Genomic DNA, 23098 nt, shown 5'->3' with positions numbered 1-23098 from the left:
TGGAATGGTTTTTTATCTTGACTAAAAGAAAAGCACAGCAAAACTAGTGAAATATAGCAACAGAATATACAGAATTTCAAACTTGAAAGATTTTTTCCCCCAATAAAGATTAACCATAAAGTTAAGCCAATGAAATAAGAATTGCATGACATTTGAACTGTCCCCTCAAATTAATACTTATAATAATTAGGTCAGTTTCTAAAAATATCAGAAACATACTAAAAGATTTTAATGGTTATTCCTGTGTTAGCCTGCAAATCAAGTGCTTAGTGACGGGGGTAAGTTTTGAGCATACCCAGCAAAGATCAGAGAGTCCTCTTGAAAGTTCCAGTGTTTAAGACAACACTTATCAAGAGCAAAAGTCTTAAAGCAAAAATCTTGTCAATTTATAGCTGAGTTACTGCAGATTTCTCCTCCAAAAGAAGTTAGTCTCTATGTAGCTGCGAGCCGTATTTTAAAATGAAGCTGTTCAAGTTACAGCAGTGCAGAGTGACCTGAAGCTAACAGTAAAAAGTCACTTGAACTAATTAGAGCTATAAATGTTTCAAGCTGTATTTTTTTTCCCCAGAAAGTGTGCATCTTCCACCAATTTTAGAAGAAAAAACACTATTTTCTATTTAAGTGGGCTGACAATCGAGTTTATAGCAATTGCAGCGACATAAGAATGCGATTTGTTCAGAATTCTGGGAACAGGAGAACGTCACTTGTTTAGAGGGACTGTAAATAACAGCATATTAGAAAATACCAAAAGGCCATACGGCTACCTCAGCTATTGAACAATTTACAAGTAAAGTAGATACAGGCCATATTTAAAGCAGAAGAATTAAAACAGTTCAAACATGTTTAAAGATTTTTAGAAGGTTAAAATACAAAGGGAAGTGCTTCAGCTACCAATACTAGAACCAGTAGAGCAAAAGCTGATGTCAGGTCAAGGACAAACTGCACCCCCTGAAGTAAAGACAAGCTTTTCAATCAAAGCACACTAGCTTGCCAAAAAGCTGGGGATCACACTTAATCTGCACTGAAGAAAAAAAAAGTTTTCTTTTTTTTTTTAGACTCAGAAATGTTGCCCATGAAAATTTCATATTTCTAGCACACAGTATTTCATAGTGTCAGCAGTGTACCCAGAGGGAACATATAATCCCATAATAAAGGTGAGAAAGTCATGGTCTAAGATGCAGGACACTATGGGCCTCACACGGATCCTTTCCGTTCAGCCCACAATTTAAAGAATAAATTCAAAACTGATAATCTCTTAAATTCTGGATGCCCTACAAATCCTTTTCTTGGCCTTTAACATTCCATACCTTCTGCTACCTTTAAACCAACAAACAGCAGTACACAGATTTACAGGTGCAAAAACTAAGTGGAAACAACTTCAGAAAATCTTCTTACATAATAATCCTCAGCACAATCAGTTTCAGATTTCGCATAGTTTATTTACAAAATGCTCTGATAAAACATCCTCCTCCATACTTACAGCTCTCTGCCACAACACACATGTTGATTTTAGCAATGTTTAATAGCACCATTAGAATATTATTTAAAATCAGGAAGGATCTCGTTGCAGATACAATGATTCACAATCTTTTACATCCATGGACGAAGTAACTTTGAGCACACTAGGACTGTTTGCAGTTCCACAGTACAGATTCCTGGGTTCACACAAGGCATTTTCAGTATTACCAGTTATGCAAGGTACCCACAGAGTCAGTAGCTACTATAAGAATCTTCGCGCCACAAAGTTTAGACTTCCACCACATTTGTATAACGTTAGCTCCATATCATTTTCAAACAAGGCAACTGCGCGGAATGCTTTTCCAGTGCTTGTCTTCAAAAGAAAAGCAAAAAAGAGACCAGTTAAAGAGTTTTACTTTCCCTTGCTTACGGTCAGCTAGCAGAATAACTACGAACTCCATCTAAGGCAAACCAGTTCAGGCCTCTCATGCACCGCTAGGGCCAGAACCAAGGCTTATTTCACCGCACGCAACCTGGGTCCAGCTGGGAGCCTATTATGCACCTCCCAGTGAATGTAAGAAAGAAGTACTTTCTTAAGAAAAGCACAACGTATGCAGAAAGTAAACTGCTACAGGTATGTGGTTCCTTCACGAAGGAGGGCAGGCTGAAGCCTCTCACAGACCTGCATTCTTGTTTTCAAGAGCCTGAATGAGCAGAGATGGATTCTGCTCTAATGCAGTGTGTGTGTATGGGGGGCTAGGAGGGTATGCAGAAAGCAGCGAAGAATTTCAGGTTGCAGAAAAGGTTGTGTAGCGAGAAGACACATTAATTAATTAAAATGGTTATATATTCTCTGGGAAGCTTCAAAACCCATGGCAAACTTCAGCCAAAACTGAGTTTCTTTTCAAAGGCTATTCACATTTTTTCTGCATTTAACTGTCAGCATGTTCATAGTTAAAGAAATACATTGCAAAGATACCTTAATATCCAAAGTCATTCCTGGTGACAGCTCTTGAGGGAACAATATAGAAAACTGCTCTCTGCCAGTGAGACCCAGCGTAGCTGGATTTTCCCCAGGAAGAAACTGAAGTGGAGCAATGCCAATTCCAATCAACTGACTTCTATGAACCTTCTCATAGCTTTCAGCTAGAACGGCTTTAACACCCTGCAGGAACAAGTCATTTTCATATGTTAGTACAGTAGGTTTAAAAAGAGAAATGCAAAAGCTTCAAACACTTGGTTTTATGCTCAAACTCCTCCAGGCCAAGCTCAAGATTAGAACAGGTACTTTGTGAAAGTCCTGTTAGAAAGCAGGAAACACCTTTCACAAAGCAGATGAACACAGGTGAGCCAGAACAGAACCCTGCACTATGAAATGAAAGTTTAGAAAGCAGAGGGACATGGATGCAATTAGCACACAGAAAATCCCACATGGAATCTTGTAGCTTCTATTCCTCTCAAACTGTACAAGAATAATCGGCTGACTCGGAATGTATTTTCAACAGTAGTGGAATCTGGATACAGTCTCCAACAGCTAGATGCTCAACACTACAGAGAAGCTAAAGAGATATCAACACTAAGTATCTAATTCATTTCAAAGACCTGAATTCCTGTTTGAGAGTCCGAGTTAGACATTTCTAAAATTCATTTTTATCCTTCCCACCACTCATTCACTTCATGAAGATTCTAGCAAAGAAACTACAGGCACATTTTTTAAAAACATGCTATTCTACTGTAAGTACTCCAAGTAGAAGACAGTTGCTAAACACATTTCTGCCCCAAACTAAACATTTAAGTATTTCCATGGAGAGGAAAAAAAACAAACAAAAAAACCCACCACACAAAAAAAAAACACCCCTCCCAAAAAACAACAAAAGAAATAGCAGTACCAGTAAAAAAGGTCCTTTTGCAGCCCAGTCTCTTGAGCTACCAAGTCCATACTTCTTTCCTGCTAAAATAATTACAGGGATGCCTTCTTTCTGGTACAGCTCCGCTGCTTCAAACACATCTAGCTGTGGAATAACAAAGCAAAAGAGTTTGAGCAAATTCGAAATACAAACCAGAGTTTTGGAGCAGCCACGTAAGTGAATACATTTTTACCGTTTGTCCTGATGGAAAGTGGATTGTTTTAGGGGCTGGCTTTCCTATGAATTTATTCAGAAGCTTGATATTTGCAAAGGTACCTCTTGTCATCACAGCATCGTTACCTCTTCGAGCTCCATAAGAATTGAATTCACGGGGTGTCAGTCTACAGTAAAACATAGAGGGAACAAGCAGTTTTAAATATTGCGATTTTAAATTAATTTTGATTGTTAGATAATTGCAGTGTCTCTTAAAACTACTAAATCTTCAGTGCGTGATGTACGGAAGTAATTTTCCAACAAATGCAATTATATTAAACTGTGAACAAAATTTGTAAATCATTGGTAGCTAATTCATCAGCAAAACTGCAATTTCAAATTCATTTTCTGTGACTTCTTTATAAAGTATTACCATTGAAATGGCACTTGCAGGAGAGTTATAGGGTGATTGTTCTAGGTCAAAGAGCTATTGAGGAAGAGAAGCACATTTACTAATCTTGTCACCTCCACGAGGATATTTATTAATAAACACTGTCCCAGAGTGACAGCTTTACTCACACACCAAGATCCATCCTGGAAGCAGAGGCCCATTAGTTCTCGCTTCCCCAATATTGCTACTCATTTAGACCAGGCACAGTCCTTACAAGCAGCGCTTGCAGCACAGCTGATTTTTCTATCATGTTCCACTGACACTGCAGAGCTACACGGCCCTGGACAGCCCAGCCCAGCAAGGCAGTTTTCCAAGCTGCTCCGAGATAGAGCGCCCAGGAACCCGGCATCTCGCCCCGTTTGTGTCCCCGGAATTTCAGCAGAGGTAAGAGGCACCACTGCCACCACAGGGAGGTGCTGCCAGAGCACCAAGGTCACGTCTACAGAACACAGCTCTGTTTCGAGTGATACAGATTTCTGGAACTTCTCATCCATTCTCTACATCTATCCGATTGTTCTCGAGGCCAGTAAGAGTTGCTAACTTCATATTCACAGAAAATAACTTATCTGCCTTTAAATTAGTACACTATTTCTGCTTTGGCAAATATTTGGCAGCAGACATTACAGCAACATCAGAATGAGCTCTTTAAGAGGCCTCCGTTGTTTGATGCAACTTTAGACTCCAAGATACCTTATCACTTATACATCCCAGCAACGTTACTATTCCATTTTAACCATGTATAATCACCCCTTGATGCAGACAGGCATTTATAAATAAAAGCAACAATTATGATCAAAGCAATCATCTGATCTAATTAGAAGCGTTTAGGGTGAGTGTTAAGCCCTTACCCTTTGTTGGTGAGATACTTAGCAGCAGCACTGCTCCTTGCAATGCTTCCAGCGGGGGATATGTGATCCGTGGTTACAGAATCTCCCAGATACAGCAAGACGTGGGCGTTTTCAATAGGCTGTGGTGGAACTGGTTCTTTGGCCTAAAAGAAAGGACACAAAACCCACATATTTCCTCCAGGATTCTTAGAGACCTAAAGCTGTATGATCTGTATCTGTAGTATACTGTACTATAGCTGTAATATAAAGGCATATTGTTATACAAGCCCCACTCACTCCAGTGATATTCCAGTATTTTTTCAAGACTGAGAAATATTAATGCTAAGTTACTTTTAAACAGCCAGTCTCTACTGGAATAGCTTTTCCTCTGCTTAAGTGTAGTCCTTGTAAGGTGGTGGGTAGAGTCAAAGTACTCACAAGTTTATCAAAAAAGGAAGGACATCTGATATAAGTAGATTTTAAATCCCAGGGGAATAAAGTTGACTCAGGGGCTTCTAGTAAGTTCCACCGTTTGTTTCCTTTCTACAAAAAGAAAAGACCACAGAACAAATTGGTTTATGACTTCTTTTTAAATTCTGAAAGCAGATTTACTGATGTTCTTCAGAATTTATACAGAAACATACAAAACACACTTCAAGAGTCCCATTTTAAGTGTCCATCTCATTTAAATCCTCCTTTACTTGTAAAAAAAAAAGTCTATCCAATCACATGCAACTAGAAAATGCTATAAACATATGATGAAATTCAATCTTTATTTAAAACAAAAAACCTTTACCTCCATTCTTTCTTTCAATTCTTTAAACATAGATGATATTACACACTCTTCCTCCACTGTGTGAAGTTCTTTTCGAGTGGGCCAAATATCTCGTAAGTAGATGCTTTTGCCATTAATGCCAACGCCTGAATAAAATTTTAAACATAATGGTAATTTTGAAGAAAAAATATATTAGACTTCATATATTCAAACTCTTCATAGAGGGTACTAGATATGCCAAGCACTTCACTAAAGTGGATGTTTTATCCCATCTGCTAGTCTTTCTCTTTAAATATACTGTTCTTTTATGCCCAAGAACACATAAGCAGCCTGTTCTGGGCCTGCCCTAGATGCAGAAGGCAGTCACCACTGCAAGCCCAAGAGCCTCAGCCCGCTTCCGAAACGCGAGAGGTAAAGAAACAGTTACCCAGAGGCTCAGTCTCCAGGTCTATTCGGACGGTGCCTGCGATGGCGTACGCGACTACCAGCGGCGGCGAGGCGAGGTAGTTGGCGCGGACACAGTCACAGAGACGCCCTTCAAAGTTCTTGGTTCCAGACAACACTCCACAGGCAACGATATCACCCTGAAAAGCAAAAACATACCTTTTCTTCTTCTCAAAAGACTAATATTTGTTGGCACCTCAGACTGTGCTACTTTTTGTTGACCGAAATCTTAATGTTCCACTTCAAATATTTACTCTCTTCAATTTAAAGGCATTCTGCTCTCTCCCACTACCTTTCCTCCACCCCCCACTATCTCCTATTCATTCCTGAATCACTGATGTTTTGACCTCTAGTTACTAGAGGGAGCTCTTCTGATTCCTAACATTTTGTTTCTACCTCACAGTAGAGAGTACTGTAGCTATTTATACACTGCTCACCAAAGCAGTCAAGCAAATTGCTCTTTAAAACCTGTTGCTCATCTATGATACAAAATCTGCACGTTTCATCCTTACATTTATCTTAGAATATTTGTATGCTACAAAGACTGTTTATTATATTTATTCTACATAGCAATGACTTACTATGACTTCCCTCTGGTATGTGGCAGATACGTAAAAACAACATGCAAAGTTCGAAGAATAAAGCCTCTTCTGCACAGATTAATCATGTAACTGGGTAAGAATCTGCCTAAATATTATATCTAAAGTATTCACCGGACTTGCAGCTATACCTGTTTTATTGCATTCCTGATGGCTTCTGGCAAGGGAGCAGTGTTTCCAACACAGGTTGAACAGCCATAACCAACAACCTCAAACCTACATTGAAAAAATCCAAATAAGTAGCACATTAAGCTAAAAAACAACTTGTTAGCAAAACTTTTTGAAGACTTTTTTCATTAGTAATTACTAAGATTTTTTTTTTTTTTGTAATTAGGTGTTTAGGACGTTAATTACAGGGCATCTCAATGATGCAAGTGGGAAGTTACAGGATATCTTGACCAGTTTCAAGAAATTATGGAACTGTAATAGTTTGAGATACTTTGTCTTAAGTAAAGCAAAGGCAGTAACATTCAGTGCAGCACAGCTGGGCACTGTTGCAGAATTATGAGCACAGTCTAACTATTGTTAGTAAGAATCCACAACTTGCTAAACACCCCATGAGGGCAGTAACTGCAAGAAACAAGTATGGATTGTCCTGCAGAATTTATATTCAGGCTCCACTTGAAATATATAGATGTATGCAGCATGTGGAAGATTTGTTATACATGAATAGGTCACCACAAAAACCAGAACTCAAAAGGCAGTGACCTACACCATGGAAGTCACAAGCTGAAAGCAAACCACAGTAAAAAGGCAAGATGGCCAACAGTCAAAATTGCAAATTGGTAAGTTGAAGAAACAAACCCTCATGAACAACCACCATGTTTACCAGCCTATATAAAATCCACATGGACTGTTATTTCTTCATTAAACTCCAGAGGAAGGAGGCAGAACTTACCCAAGTTTACTGAGGTATGGTAACACTCCACTTGAACTGAGGTAATGTGTAACCATTCCACTACCCGGCGACAAGCTGGTTCTTATGTAGGGTTTAACCACTAGGCCAGCTTCAACAGCTTTTTTGGCCAGAAGTCCTATAAAAATAAGACAGGTTATGTTTTTGATCTCCCTTAGGAGAGTATGTGCATGATGCTACCTTAGTAAATTTAAGCATCAAGTTTTACTTCTCCTCTATCTCCTTATTTTATTAATTATTAAAGCAACTATCTGATGAATAAAGTAACTTAACTCACAACAAGTCAGCTCTATGCTCCCACTCTTCCCACATGAATGTCCATTTTCTTTTCCATAATAAAAGGTTTATTTTTCACTTTTTACATGACAAATCAAGGCAGAGGCATTTATTCTTATACTGACACAGACCGTAGCCTTAAAGGGAAGCTTTTCTGGGCCACAGGGGACCTCAAAAGAGGAGAGCAAGGTCTGAGAAAGGATCAAGTGTTCTGGGAAAATTGTATGCACCCAGTGGAGGGTTACACAAACGGTTAAGCAGAAAGCAGTGGGCTTCACAATCTGGACTTGATTTCCACATTCTGCTGTTGATTGTCCAGGTCAAGTTGCCATCCAGAGGTCACTTAGGACCGAGTCAAAGCTAAAGTCCACCTCCCACAACAAGGATGTCACATGTATGTTCATCTGAAAGGAGTTCCAGGCAGGTTACCTCCTGAAATGCTACCAAATATAAATAGTTTGGAACTATTGCCATTAATCCTGTCTTATGACACAAGCTCAGAGACATATTATGTCCAAGTAACTTGCTAATATAATCTCCAGAACATCTAACGAAATTAGGGCTAAAAAACACATTCACAGTTAACTTTCAGCCTAAGTCAACACAGAGAACCTACAAGAGTGAGGGTAAAGGCTGTCAACATGGGGGCAATGCTAAGACTAAGCTGGTTCTCATTAGTCACAACATACCTGCAGCAAGCATGACGGATGGATTGCAATTATTTGTACAGCTGATTACTGCAGCAATGACAACACAGCCGTGAGAGAGCTGGTACTCATTTCCTTCATAGTGAACAGGCACAACGTCATTCTGCTTCTCAGCTGCAATCTGAAACCCTTTAACGCCAGACTAGATGACAAAAACACACGTTAGCAGATATTACGCTATAGAGTGTGACATCCCAGCAACACTCACATCACACCATCTCCCTCTTCCTCCTTCATAACTACAGTGTGAACAACTGCCAGTCACAGCACCATCAGTCCCCACGATCGTTTCCTGCTCTACGTAAAATAACTCCTTATTTTATACAACAAAATGTCTGATTTTATACAATACTTGGTCTGAATTAGCAAAATCAAGGTGCTAATATTGTCGCCAGTTCCCCATCTTAAATGATGAAGATGCATCCCCATGCTGCTGTTACAGAAACACAGGTTTCTGAACGAACACATTTCCCCTGTAGAGCCAAGGCAAGCTGCAGGCAATTAACTTGCTAAGATTGAGAAAACAGTAGGGAAGAAATCAGAACACTGAACAGTTTCAACTCTCAAGTCTTTCTCCATCTCCCTTACCACAAGACATGTGGGTGTTTTTGTTTCTAATTCTAATTGTTTGGGCAATTAAGCAAAACTCATCTGGTTTAAAAACCTCTGAATAACTAACCTTTCCCCAAGCTTAACTATTTACTACTTAAATTTAATGTTTTCCTGTCTACACTGTTTTTGACCTATGCTATGAGATTAAGGATTTCTGAACTTCATGTTCATGACAAATATCTTTGACTTACCAGCTACTACTCTGGGGATATTTGTCAAGCAAGACAAGAGTACCCTTAGATGATCTGTTCATAAAGTAATAACGAGGGCTCAGCAGGTATGCACAGAGTAAGTTACAATACAGTTATTCACACAAATCACAGGGAGTGCCTTTTGCAGAGTACATTAGAGCAACAAACCTTTTCATTTAAGCAGGCTTGGAAATCACTCTTCATGTTATTAACAGCCACTCTGTCTTGGGACCTCTTGGGGCCACTGACGTATGGAATTATAGAACTTAGACTAATTTGTACTACCTATGAAAAAAGAGACACATACATTATGAATCACAGCCTAACAATATATTTAATATGCTCTGAAACAGCTGTGCCCTATTTTGTGTAAAAACTGAATGTTCCAAGACATTAAAACTCAAGGTTTACATTTTTAAGAATGCTCATTATAGAGGATTATCAATCCTACTCAAATGTTTTAACATGCTCTACCTTTCCCACAAAACTTACCTGGTCTCTGCAAGGACTAGGAATTCAGTATCTGGTGACTGATAGGAACATTTCCTTCTACCCCCACACCATATTTTGCAGGCATGCTCTGCTTCTCAAAACCATGAGTTATTAAAGGCAATATTAAGGCAATGAGAAGTACAGCGGGATACAAATTGTTAAAAGGATCAAATATATGCAGAAATAAGTGATTCCAAACATACCTGGGAATACTCGGGTTCTCCAGAAGAACTCTCCTCATTTCTAAATAACTTCACAGCTTTAAGATATGCTTCTATGACCTCAAGCCTGGCCTTGTCAAAACCTAAAACCAACATTTTCAAATATGAGAACAGTCATATGTAAAAAACCTCCCTATGCCCCACCCATCTGCACAAACTTAGAAACTAGAAGTTTCAAGCATATAAAATTATTCTTGAATATCCCGACTCCTTGTTTTTCAAGGCAAACCACTTCATGCCAAACATTCCAGGAGCTACTCAGAAGAGATACAACATTTCAGTATCTAGGATTTTCTGAAAACAAATAGGTAAATAAAATTTAAGTTTCCTTCTTATATTAAGGAATAAAGAAAGCTGCTTCAACTCTAGCATAATTAAATTAGTGAACTTGAAGGACTAATCTTTCTAGTTTTTCCTCTATTAGGATTTATTCAGCTAGTACTGGTTATGTTTAGGTGACAATAGTCAGTATTACTCACTACTGTCAGAAAGTCAGTTTTGCTTCATCTGCACTCACCAGACAAAGCATGTTTGTTACCAAAAGCATCTAACTTGCATTTAAAAGGACGGACTTTAGCTCCAGACAGGCTTACTAACACAAATGGACTTGTGGACTTTGTTTGTCACCTTGTGGTTTTCTGCATTGTTCTAGTCTGATGGGAATGGCTATCTTGCCACCTTAGCTTAACATGTCAGTGAATTAATCCTCTTTCAAATAAAAAACATTGGTGTAGGGGAGGATTAAAAATGTTGTGCTTTATTTTGCAGTTTCACATATTTCTCCAACACTTTAGAAGATTAGGTTTTATTTTTGTAGAGAGCTTGCTGGGGGTGAAGACAATAAAAAAGGACTACAGTAAAAGCTGTAGCAAAGGAGACCCCCGATATAGCTTGTAACACTAAAAGTGAACTTTATACATTAGTCCCAAGTCAGCATTCTGCAGAAAAGCATCACCATTTAAGACACATCATTGGTTTTACACAAAAGTATACCGCACCAAAATCACTAATATAATGAAAGACTGTTTTAATTTTGCCCTTACCTGTGTGTTTTAAGTGCCTCAGCGTCACATTATCAACAGGGAAAAAGCTCAGAATAGCACCATATTCAGGACACATATTTGCTATTGTGGTTCGGTCTGCTACAGACAGCTGGGAAACTCCACTCCCAAAGAACTCGACAAATTTTCCAGCGACATCAGCTTGCCTAAGTTGCTGTTTAAAAGAAGACGACAGTAACATCTGAAATGTGAAGAGGTACAGTGCAAGCAGTGTTTACTGCAGCTTTAAGTTACAAATGTTTAAGACGAAAAGCTGGAACCATAAGGCACATTTTGCAAAAAACAAACTCCATCGAAGTTTGAGGTTCTGGAAGTTGACAGAGAACACTGCTACCTGCAGCTTAGTCCTTCAGGTTGCCACTCAGGAACAGAAAGATGCTTGTTAAAACATGTCAGAAAGAACTAGAAAAATATATTTTCAAAGCAATCAAAGCCTTTAAATGCTTTGACACTAGCTCTTGACCTACTGAATCAGAGATAGTTTGTGCTGCTTGATGGCAAAACCTTGGCTTCAGAAAACATATACTAGTTGTGCAAGTGCATAGCCATAGGCAGGCCAAGGGTCTTACAGGGTAATTTTTAGGGACAAAAAGGGATCTAGAACAAGTTCTCGGCCTACAGAAAAAACCTACCTGGTGCCAGTTGGTGTGAGAAGGGGAAAAAAAAAAAAAAAAAAAAAAAAACACACAGGACAGGAAAGTTCTTTTTAGATAAGCAAAGGGACTATAAATACCCCATTGCAGCAGGAAAATCCCTCAGAAGACCTTTAGTTAGAAAGGATTTAGAGCTTAGTAACGCCCTTCTGTACAACCACAGTTAAAGGTGTATCACAGACACTCTCAGCACACGGTTCAGCCCTCAACCATCCCTGTTAAAACCTGTAACCCAACTCCAAACCCAGCGCTCCCCGCAAAGGCAGCGAGCTCCTACCTTCGTGATGCTCAGGACGATGTCTATGGACGTGGCGAGCGGGCTGGCCGTGCCCGTCAGCTCGCAGCCAACCACCTCGGGCAGCGTGAGGGTAACCGGCATCCCCAGCATCACAGCTTCCGTTTCGATCCCCCCGACACCTGGAGGAAAAATACTCATTTGTTGTCATCGGTTTAAGTACCCAAGACTAAACATTTTGAAGTCCACATTAAAACCTAACCAAATTTTTCTTATTAAAATTAAAAGCAGATGTTTCCCTTTAAAAATATAAATTCTGGAAAATAAAATTAAGCAAGACTACCATCAACATAGTTACTCTTCAAACTTAACCTGAAAGTGCTTTATCTAGCATTGACTTTACATGGAAAAAAAGATCAATGTGAATTTTACACAACATGTACAACCAGTATCCATGCAAATATGAATTGCCTTTTGACTGTTTTCTTTTTAAATCACAAAAAGTTTCTCAATGGTGAGAGGTGTTAGTTGAGGATACATGTACAGGAAACACTGAACACTCTGAAGGGTAACTCATGACAGAATGTTATACTTCAGATAGAAAGTATTTCTCAATATGTTAATGTATCTTTCAAAGTGTTAACAAGCTGCAAACAATGTACTTACCCCAGCCCAAGATACCCAAACCATTAACCATGGTCATATGTGAATCTGTGCCAACCACACTATCGGGATATAGGAAATCTTTAACTTCAAAAACAACTCTTGACAAATACTCCAAGTTAACTTGGTGCGCCATTCCAGTTTCAGGGGGAATTACAGAAATATTCTTGAAAACTTTTGAACTCCACTGCAATTTTTTTTTCCAAAAGGAGAAAAAAAAAGTTAGATTTTTTCAAAGATTTTTATTTTTCAAGAGCATAACTAGGATGACAGATCCAATATGCAATACAGCACTACTTGTTATTTAAGGGGATTTTGCTCGTTCATGAAACAGACATGCTACACCTGGATTCTACGCATCCTCATTTATTAACAAAAACTTTTCCTCAATTACTGTTGAAGGCTGAATCAATAGTTCACACCTATCTTTCAAAAGCAGATCTGCATCCAGTTCCACAGACTTATATTGAAGGAACAACTAAAATCACTACAGATAACAGACTAATAAGCATACATAGCAAAATTCACTACACATTTTACATGTCCTGATGAGGCTGAGGATGCAATTTAGAAGTGGCTTGACTAATGCAAACTCAAATGTTAGATTTGAGAAAAGTTGACATGAAAAGGGGTAAAAAGATGTATTTTAGTAGTTTCCTCTTGAATAATGTAAAAACTAACTGATATAAAACTTACAGAAAGATCTCCTAGTCTACCTGTACATAAATATTTGGTTCATTGCACTGGATTCCTGAACTGCTTCATCTGTGGATCAGGATCAGACACCAGTGAGGTAAGTCTTTGGCTAGCAAAGAAACTGATGTCTTCTACACAAGACTTGCATTAAGAATAACTCTACCTGCCCTGTTGCCTAGGTTGAGAGCGGCTGTGTCTTAACACCAGCTTCTGTTCAACACTAACTTCAGTAAGATTTGAAAAATCATAAACAGACCTTTCATCCAGAGGCTCACCAAAAAGACCTCTTAAGTACTAACGCTTCCTAAGTATCTGCTTTATCCACTGGTCTTTACAATGACAGGAACTGTATCAAACAGTGTAACTTTTTTCAATTAGTGTTACAAGATATTATATTCTCTTCCCCTTAAGCAGCACTAGGTTTGACTTAGCTTGCCTAACAATACTATAATTTAAACCCAAATCCATGCTATTAGCCAATTTTCTGTTCATATAGAAATTCAGATTTCAAAGTTAGACATTTCCAGAAAAATTACATTTAGATATGAATACTGTCAGACAAACAGACTGTTAAAATTAAAGAACAAAGCCCACAGGTACATGGACATACCTTAAAAAACTGAAGCCTCTCTCTATTTCGGCCAAATTCCATCTCTTGATTTTTCAGTACTGTTTCAGGCCTAGTAAGAGACCAAGTTTATAAACACTGCCAAAGTTTGTTTCAAATTACAAAAGAACAAGTTAATTTTGCTTGTTTGATGAAAGACTCATTTAATCCTATCATGTGCTAAATGTGATGTTAGTTGTTGTTAAAACAGACATAATTCCTCTCTTGCAAGAAGCTTTCTCTAAACAGTGGAAAATAACTGATTTTCCCCAGGTTGTACTTGATGAACAGGTTTATTCCAGGCAGACTACCTACAGCAAATCATCTCAAATACACCCACAACAGAAGAACTGCTCCAATCCTGTAGTACAGAGGTACCAAGACACACTACTAACACACTATTGCAGCTGGTTACTGATTTGATCAGCCTTTAAACTCGTCACATCAGGAAAAGCAAGCCAGGATCCGACCAGAGAAGGGGCGGCTAGAAGGAAAGGATGCTTCCAAGGAATTGTCAAAGGTTGAGTAGTATAAAATGATTATTGGTAGTATGGAACATCTGAAGTGGGCTAACACAGGAGGTGCCTCTGTACCATCACACACACAGCCAGGGTGTTCAGTGAATTTGAGCTCAAGGACAGAGGGACTGAGAAAATACTTAGAAGACCCTGGGGGACTATGCAAAGGCTGTTCCCTAGTTCACCTGAAAAAGCTGGGAATTTCTGCAAGGTTCCACATGAAGACTAACATTTACTTTTAGCTCTAAACCAATGCTTTACTGACGCTTACTTAGTAATTTACAAAAAATTACTCCCATGCTTTGTTGTCCCTATAAGGAAAGGAGAAGCCTCCAAAGTCAATTTGAAATTACAACCACGGGTCACACAACTGAGCGTGCCCATTGTGTTTACTAAAATTCTTCTTTTCAAAAAATACATTTAGTATAGACTAATTCAAGTCTACTGCAGACACCTTTCTAAAACGTGCCTCTCCTATATACAGTACAGGGGGATATTTAAAAGCGTCACATCTCTAAGTTGCTACAGGTAGAGCTGAACAAAAGAAAAGGGAGCAAATAACCCATAAAAATGAAATTTCCATACTCAGGCACTGGCTGAAGATGAAAAGGACACAGGATTGGCGTGTTCTCAATCTGGGCAGAAAACTGTCCCGAGCTGCGACTCGGCTCCGCGGCACCGCACGGCCCCTTGCAACCTGTTTGGCCCCTGCAAGGTACCTTCCGAGGCTGCACTTTCAGTGGAGAAAGCTTTGCTGCTGCCTTCTGGGAATCACCACCCCCAGGATTTGGGGCATTCTGTATTGCACTGTGAAGAGAACAGGGAAGAGAAGAATTAGTTAGACACCAGGCTTATTTCTGAATCCCTCTAATGGACTATTAAATACTAACTAAAAAACAAGACATTTTGAAGCAAAGTAAATTCTCTCTGGATTAACTCATGTGTTATGGAAATCTAATATATTTAAATCAACTGCACTGAACTGCCTAAGAGTTTAAAATGCCCAATAGCTCCTTTAATTTGCACACAACAGACCAGAGTTCTTTATAAGCAATATTGCTAGGGCTGAACTCAGGGTTTTAACTTAGAAGCTGTGGAAAGGGCCTCATCCAAGGAGGGGCTGGCTGAACATGTTTCTCCGTAGGCATTAAGGCAGTATTGCACATGTTTTGTTCAAACCGTGGAGGAATGACTACAAAGGAAACTACCTCAAGAAAGAAGCATAACTCTGACCTGTAATTAGCCCTTTGATAAAATGCTTAAAGGCTCAGATAAAATTTATATGCTATTCACACCACAAAGACATATGATAGAGAAAAAGGTTTTTTAAAGTGCATACAACACACTACCCTCTATTGGTGCTATATTCGGTCTTCCCACAAGAAGAAATCATGCTTACTGTGAAAATGAGATTTCTAACCTCTTGATATTACCGAAATATTGTTTTGTCATTAAATGCACTACTTTTTACTACAGCAGGAGAAAGCAAATATGGTTATACGATTACAGGATATTGCAAAGGTTCAGAGGACACCTTGCCTAAATACAAACGCAGTCCATGAGCCTCTGAGCAGCAGGAGATGGAAGTGATCTAAGAGCAGCACAAACCATCCTGTAGTGAGGGTGTTTTTATCATATGCCAGCAGCTGCTGAGATGCTCTAAGCTTTCCAAATGCATAGCCACAGGAACTGGATTTATCATTTAAAAGCAGCAGTTGAGACCTCTTGCCAGCAGTTGGTCTTTCTGATAGTATTAGGCAGCCTAATTGCAATTGAACCAGCTGCCTTTCCAACCACAAGAATGGGCTGTTCACAGAACTGATGCAACACAGATCAACCCAATGAATTTAGATCTTTTTACTTTTCATTCTCCTAAGTTAACTAACAAAACTGAATTTATGTACTTGGAGGGTCTACAGAAATAGAAATCATATCCATATCTTTTTTACCACAGGCTTTTTCTCTCAACTAAAACTCCTAGAGAATTTAAGCAATTCACGTAATTCTGCACCATTTTGGAAGCTTTCACGGTGTTAAAGTGAGGGGAAGGAGCTGTACTACTAAAACAGTTAGGCAAACACTGAATAAAAATGCAAATTCATCCTCTCCTGCAGGGTGCTGTGCGATTCTGGCACAAGATAACCCCAGGCTGGTTTCGCCACACCACTGCCTCTCCAAAAAGGAGAACTAGATGGTCACTTTTCCAATCCTTAGCACTTCCAGGTTCCCACAAGTGCACTTCCCTCTCCACATATCTTCAGCAGCAAAATCCAGGCCTACATCAAATCACAGCCATAACCCCAGAAAGAAATTTCAATCTTTCTGCAGCTCCGATAGGATTACAAACGACTTCTCCAGCATGCTGACAAGGCAGCTATATTTACAATTAAAATTTGTTTTACATTACCAGTAAAAGTAGGGCAAGGCAAAATTAAAAACCAGATACCTTTGCCTCATTCTCTTAAGACATACTCTTAACTGGATTTGGCATGGCTTCCAGAAATTTCAAAAGCCTTTGCAAAGAACCTATGTTGACAGTCAGCTTGAGCCATAACCCATTCTTTGAGGGATATTTTTATCCAGAAGAGCTCTTTGAAGCACACATTTATTTACAGTGTGCACCTCCTTTACCAGACCGGTGTACTGACTGCACAGAGAGATTAAGAGGAGCCTTTGGCCATCAGGTCTAGTTTCAGACACCCATGCATGGCAAAGGATTTACTGTACTAAGGCTGGACTGAATTCAAATTTGAGACTCAAACCCCTTGTATCAGACAAACGTACAACTCATCAAATACAAAGTACGTCACCATTTGCTGAAATCAATCTGCAGAGAATGGTCAACAGTGAGATCTGCTGGGCAGGCAGGATTGACTTTCACAGGGTCTCCTCCAGCATTTCGCACCGCTTCCCGCATAGCGGCAAAATCCACCATGGCAGGAATTCCACTAAGAGAAAAAATAGTACAGTACCATAAGTCATTACCTCACTAAAATAAGGCGAAATCAAAAAAAGCTTATTTTTAAATACAAGTCTAGATCTGAGTTCTATTTCAGATAAAGTCCTAATATTTTATTTGCTAAATCTTAAAGAGCTTGAAATATTTTTTTACAAGTTTGAAACAAGCAAGAGCATGCTCTAAGGTAACAAAGTAAACAAAATACAGGAGCACCCCAAAGAACTGAATTACACGTCTCTCTTGTCTTGCTGTGCTCCTGATGTGTGACAGTACTTTATAGTAACACTCATTTCTACATACTTATTACCTTCATAACACAGAATTGCTATGTGAACAAACGCTTCCACTATACATTTTGATATCTTGCAATATATTATGACTTTTCTTACAGAATCAGTCATTTTTGTAGCACATTTTGCAGAGGTAAATACTCTCTTACAGTTAGAAGTACAAAACTGAGGTGAAAATAATGCTCACATATTTTAAATAGCATATAATTTTTTCCTGATTCTGCTTGCAGAGCAGGAGTTATTACTTCTAATACCTATCACTTCTAATTCCTATTCTAATTACTTCTAATTCCTGTTTTACTTCTCCAGTTTCTTGATAAACATACAGTTAATGAGTCAGCAAAACATCCTACATTTAAATTTCCAAGCTGCTGAAGGTTTGCCCTATTTGCTATTTCATACTCAAATCACATAAAAAAGGTTCTTGGATTTTTTTTAAATGCATTATTCATGGTTTGAATGGCATTTCACATACTTGTGGAGTAAGCAATATTTAATCGTCAGTTATCTCAAGTGAGAACTCTGTATATTCCAACGAACCATCAGTCATTTGGCTACAGTCAAAATGTCACCCCTTCCATTTGTGCTTTGGCTCTTATCCTGTAAAAGATTCTTGTAGGTTGACCTCTTGACCCTACCAACCCGCACTAAAACCAGGGTAACTCTGTGCAACAGCTCCTATTCTTGCAGCACGTGCAAGTATCACAATACACTTATCAGAGAGTAGAAGCAGTGCACGAGTTGATTTAGAACACGAGATACTTCAGGATCAAAAGGCTAAGCCCTATTTAATCTCAAGCCAAAGTATCATTCATATTGCTCAGGGAGTTTACACAGATGATGTCAGAGGTTTTGGCAGATACACATACACACACACCACTTACGTAAAGTCTTGAAGAACAACTCTGGCAGGACAGAAGGGCACTTCAACATTATTCTGCTTTGTTTTCCAGTCCAAAATGTTCATAGCATCTGTTTCTTTCACTAAGAAGCCATCGCAGTTACGGACACTGGACTCAAACAACACTCGTATGGAATAAGGCAGAGTATCTAGGGCAAGGCAAAGCAACTGGCTTAATTAGTGCAACGTCTTCAGCTTACATACTTAAAAAAAAAAAAAAAAGTTTCGTATTTCTCAAGCGTTCTACTCCAGCAACTTCCAGCAAACGCAAATCTATTTGTATGGGTACAATTTAGTCATAAATAGCACAAATGAAGTGCAGGGGCAAAGAGTAAACAAATGCAAACTAGGGAAGAGAAGCAGGAGAGCTACAGGAGGCTCCTTGGCTGCTTCTGGTCTTTATTGCAGAGGAGGGAAAGGCGAGCTGCACAATGCACACCTTGTGGAAGATGAATTTTACATGGGCTTTGGATGGAAGAAGCCAATGGCTTCACTGTGCCCTGTCAAGACAGTGACATTTAAGGTGGCACGCGGTGCTGGCAGGACCGAGAGGCCAGGAATCCCAAGCTGGGATTCCTGACCATACGGAATAGGTGAGAGGCAGTAACAATTAGTATCTGCCAGAAGTCTTCTTCACACTGCAAACTTTACTGTGCAATTACTTGACATTAAACCAGAGGCAGTTACTACCAGAATTTCTTCTACTTTCATACAAACAGCGGTATGAAGACTAGAAACAAAATCTGATTTGTACTCTAAACTTAAAACATATTTCATAAAAAATAAACAAGAGCAGCATTTAATTAAATGCAACTTTAGTTACTTTGTTACTGATCTGGGTTAAAGTTCAGACTAGAAACAGCTTTCACAGATGGAAAAGTTTAAGGAACTAGAAACACTGAAACAAAAGAGGGAAGAGAAAAAAGAGCAAGTCATTATTGACTGCAAATAAAAATGAAGATTAATGCACAACATCCCCAATTATCATAATAATTCAATATATATCGCTTTCACGTAATTTAAGTGGATTACAATAACAGATTATTACAATGACAAAAGCGTTAGCTGGATGAAGAACTTTAAACAACTAAGAAACTTTGTTTTGGGGAGGAAGGGGAAAAAAAGCAAAGAAAAATAAAGATTTGCTAGCCTTAACCTAGCCCATAAGTTTGTCAACAAGCTATTAATGGAGAATTTTCTGGATCTGTCCCCATCAGGCATTTTTGTCAGATATTACTTACTACTGTCTAATTAGGTAAGTCATTCAAATCATTCTGCTGTAATGCCACAATTCATTTTAGATAGCATCTAGATTGTCAGAAAAAAACCCCACTGATCTGCTTGTTCTTTGGTTAGAAGTAGCAAGCAGAGCACCCCTGCAATGATGTTCTAACAACAAATGCAGTGAGCAATTCCAGATGCTGGATTTCTTACCAATGTTGTCCTACACAGTGCCTCAATTTTATTTCAAATTAATATCTTGATAAAATGTGGACAATGAGGCTGGTCAATGAGGCTAGAAACTTCTGTATAAAAGTTCGTATTGGAAGAGACTTCTAGTCTACTCTATTTTCATATTCCTTCTTTAGGAATATCTTCACCAATTTCTGCTGCTGTAGAATATTGCACTTCAGTTAAACTGTTAAACTGCTTCAGTTTCTACAACATTTCTCCATTAACAAGACCTCCAAAAGCTGCAGCAGTACCAACTGTTTTTGTTCCTGTCAGTCTGCTGCTTCTTGCTAGACAAAGCTGCAAACAGAAGTGTTTACCTCCAACTAATGTTCATATCCAAAACGTCAACTTTGTTACTACAAGAAGTAGAAATTTGCTGCTGCTGCACAAAGTTTGCAGCAGCCACTGCTCCAGGAGAAAGGGTTCCCCTCTGTCTTCCCCTCAAACACTGGGAAAGTAATTGCTGCTGTCAAGTATCCTTTACAGTGATATACCCATGGGTAATTCTTTAGTTAATAAATGCATCGTGAATCCCGTAAACACAGGAGTCTAATACAGATGTGACAAAACAGGACAACTGCTTTAAGGAGACATTTTAGGAGTTGAATATGAAAGCAAATGAAGAGAAAAATAAGAAGTATGCTTTGATTACCTACAAGGGGAAAGCCTATTCCAGGCGACGCTGATCTATAGCTAACCTCCACCCATATACCTTTCTCTCCCTCATTTCATATATATTAATTCTTTTAAAAGATATTCGGACATGGAGTCCCAATAAATATTTTGTCACCTGCCCCTTAGTGATATATTACATACAGACGATACACAGAGATTGGGCATTTGTCTGTATGCCGAAAAAAAAAATCATTCTTTCACAGCAGTTGCAATAGAAGTTATGCTCCAGCAGTCATCTACTATCTGAAGTTACAAAGAAGATGAAACTTGGATACCAAAAATCAGCAAAAAAGACAGTTAAAAATATATTTACTTTTAAAGTATCATTTGGCAGCTTTCTGGCAGTTCACTGTCTCCCAAGGAGACTACCCTGCACCTAGAACTCCAGTAACATCTCCCATAATCCCTCTCCAACTGAAAAAACTTACAATATTTTCACCCTGACCCTCCAACTGCAATTGATATTATCCAACTTCAGATAGCAATGATAAATTGGAAAATCACATGCTTTCAAAAACACCTACTAAAGATTCATGTACTCCTGACAGGGTTCCTGAATACTTTTAAGTAGCAATGGGTACATGTTTGCTAATAGTACTGTGCTAATTAGCAGCTGTTAAGTTTTGTTACCATATTTGGTGCCTCCGAGCTTCGAGACATTGTAGAACTTCTTTTGTGGATAGTTTCCTAATGCTTCAATCACGGGCTGGTAGGGGATTCCTAGGAGGGAAATAAATAAATCACTGATACAACAAAAAAAGGCAAAAAAACCCAAAACAACAACAACAACAAAAGCACAGAAGATTCAAGAACTGATAAAAGGACTTGTAAGACCAGATTCTAGTTTCTGCTTTTACCAAAAAGAGCTTTCTTAGAGGACTACAAGTAAATCAAGTATATACTGGTGTCTAAAAGGACTAAGTGTCCCTAATGACATAGACATGCTGCTACCTGGGTTTTTAGCGGTACAACAACACACACATCTGTGTGTATAGCTGGAAACCCAAATGCAGGTTTGATCTTCCCTGTCCCACCTCACCATCTCCAGAAGGGGATGAACAGTGCCTCAGTAGCACAGAGGGAAACACGGACAAAAACGAAGCACCAAACAAAGCGTTAAGCACTGGGATGCTGACAAGCAGGGAGAACCTGAGCGAGCCCTGCAGCAGGCGTCAGGGACGGGGGAAACAGCCTTCTAAGGAGCGGGGCTCAGCAGAGCTCGCACCCCGCTAAGCGCCACCGCGTACGCGGGCTCGGGCGCCGCCAGCGCGACAGGCCCAGCGCGGGTTCGGGAGCCCGGAGCGGGGGCAGCCCCGGCGCGGCCCTTTGTTCGCTGCCCGCCTCGGCCTGGCGTGGGTCCCAGCACCAGGGGAGCGGGGCGAGCGGCGGCGCCGGCGGCGATAACGGGCCGGGCCGCTCCACCCCCGCCGGCGCAGGGGCGATGGGGGGAGGAGGGGGGAAGAGGCCGCCGCTGCGCTCGGGCCTGGCCGCTCCCCGCTCGGCCGGCCCAGCTGTGGGGGGGGGCGAGACCGGGCGCGGGGTCTCGCTGAGCACATTGGCGGCGGCGGCACCTCCCCGGGGCGCAGGGCGGCGGCGGCCGCGACACTGACCTAGCCTGGCAGGGTCCATCGCCGGCGACCATATTAGCTCCGCCGGGCCGGGGCAGCGGGGCGCGCGGGCGGGGCCGCCGCCAGCTCTCGCGAGACGCGCACGCGCCGCTCCGCCCTGGCCGCGGCGGCTCTCGCGAGACTTGCAGGGGGCGGGGAGGAAGAAAGCCGGGGGAGAAGTTAGCTCTTCTCGCGATACTTCCGCGACGCATGGCGGGCGACGGGGGCGGAGCCCCGCCGTGGGCGCCGCCTATTGGCCGCGGCCGCGGAGTGCGTGGCGCGCCACGTGACGGGGCGGGGCGAGGGGACGGCGATGGGCGGGGCGATGGCGATGGGCGGGGCTGGCGGCGGGGCGGGGCGCCGAGTGCCCGTTACAGCTGGTGCAACCGTTACAACTCTTATAACCGTCATAACCCTTATAACCATTATAACCGTTACCGCCCGGGCCCCGGTTGCAACCGACCCCAGCCTCGCCGCACTGAGGCTATTGGTGGCCAAATGACTTTAGGCTGAAGGCTGACTTTGATCAGTCAGGTACACCTGGGGAAAGAAATTTTAGTTTTTTTTGTACACATATTAAATCCTTTATCACTGTTTTATTTATTGCACTCTTCTTACACTTCACATTTTTTTGTAAAGCAAATTCTGTATTGATCTTCGTTTTCTAACACAATGTTTGATCATTTGGCTTTTTGATGCTAATTTACACCATTTACTTAGTAGCAGCTTGTTATCCCACTATTCTTCCC

At 40.3% G+C, this 23098-nt stretch overlaps 1 protein-coding gene across 1 annotated transcript; it reads right to left on the bottom strand.

The window, feature by feature from the left end:
* Positions 1-1418: 1418 nt before the first annotated feature.
* IREB2 (iron responsive element binding protein 2) lies at positions 1419-22479 on the bottom strand. Its single transcript, XM_088519808.1, has 22 exons — positions 22353-22479; positions 21373-21462; positions 18596-18761; positions 17273-17410; positions 15048-15269; positions 13948-14017; positions 12645-12828; positions 12021-12160; positions 11073-11244; positions 10012-10112; positions 9485-9601; positions 8496-8655; positions 7513-7648; positions 6746-6830; positions 5999-6155; positions 5593-5717; positions 5235-5339; positions 4818-4960; positions 3559-3706; positions 3348-3470; positions 2438-2623; positions 1419-1831 (listed from the first exon to the last, which is right to left on the bottom strand). Exons 1-22 carry the CDS (start codon positions 22369-22371, stop codon positions 1721-1723), a joined length of 2898 nt encoding a protein of 965 aa, XP_088375934.1. The 5' UTR covers positions 22372-22479; the 3' UTR covers positions 1419-1720.
* Positions 22480-23098: the final 619 nt, after the last annotated feature.

This window comes from Tinamus guttatus, unplaced genomic scaffold, assembly GCF_059628265.1.
Source record: "Tinamus guttatus ecotype Peru unplaced genomic scaffold, ASM5962826v1 Tinamus_guttatus_pri_ptg000004l, whole genome shotgun sequence".
Taxonomy (NCBI): domain Eukaryota; kingdom Metazoa; phylum Chordata; class Aves; order Tinamiformes; family Tinamidae; genus Tinamus; species Tinamus guttatus.
This window is presented reverse-complemented; position numbering and strand designations above follow the sequence as displayed.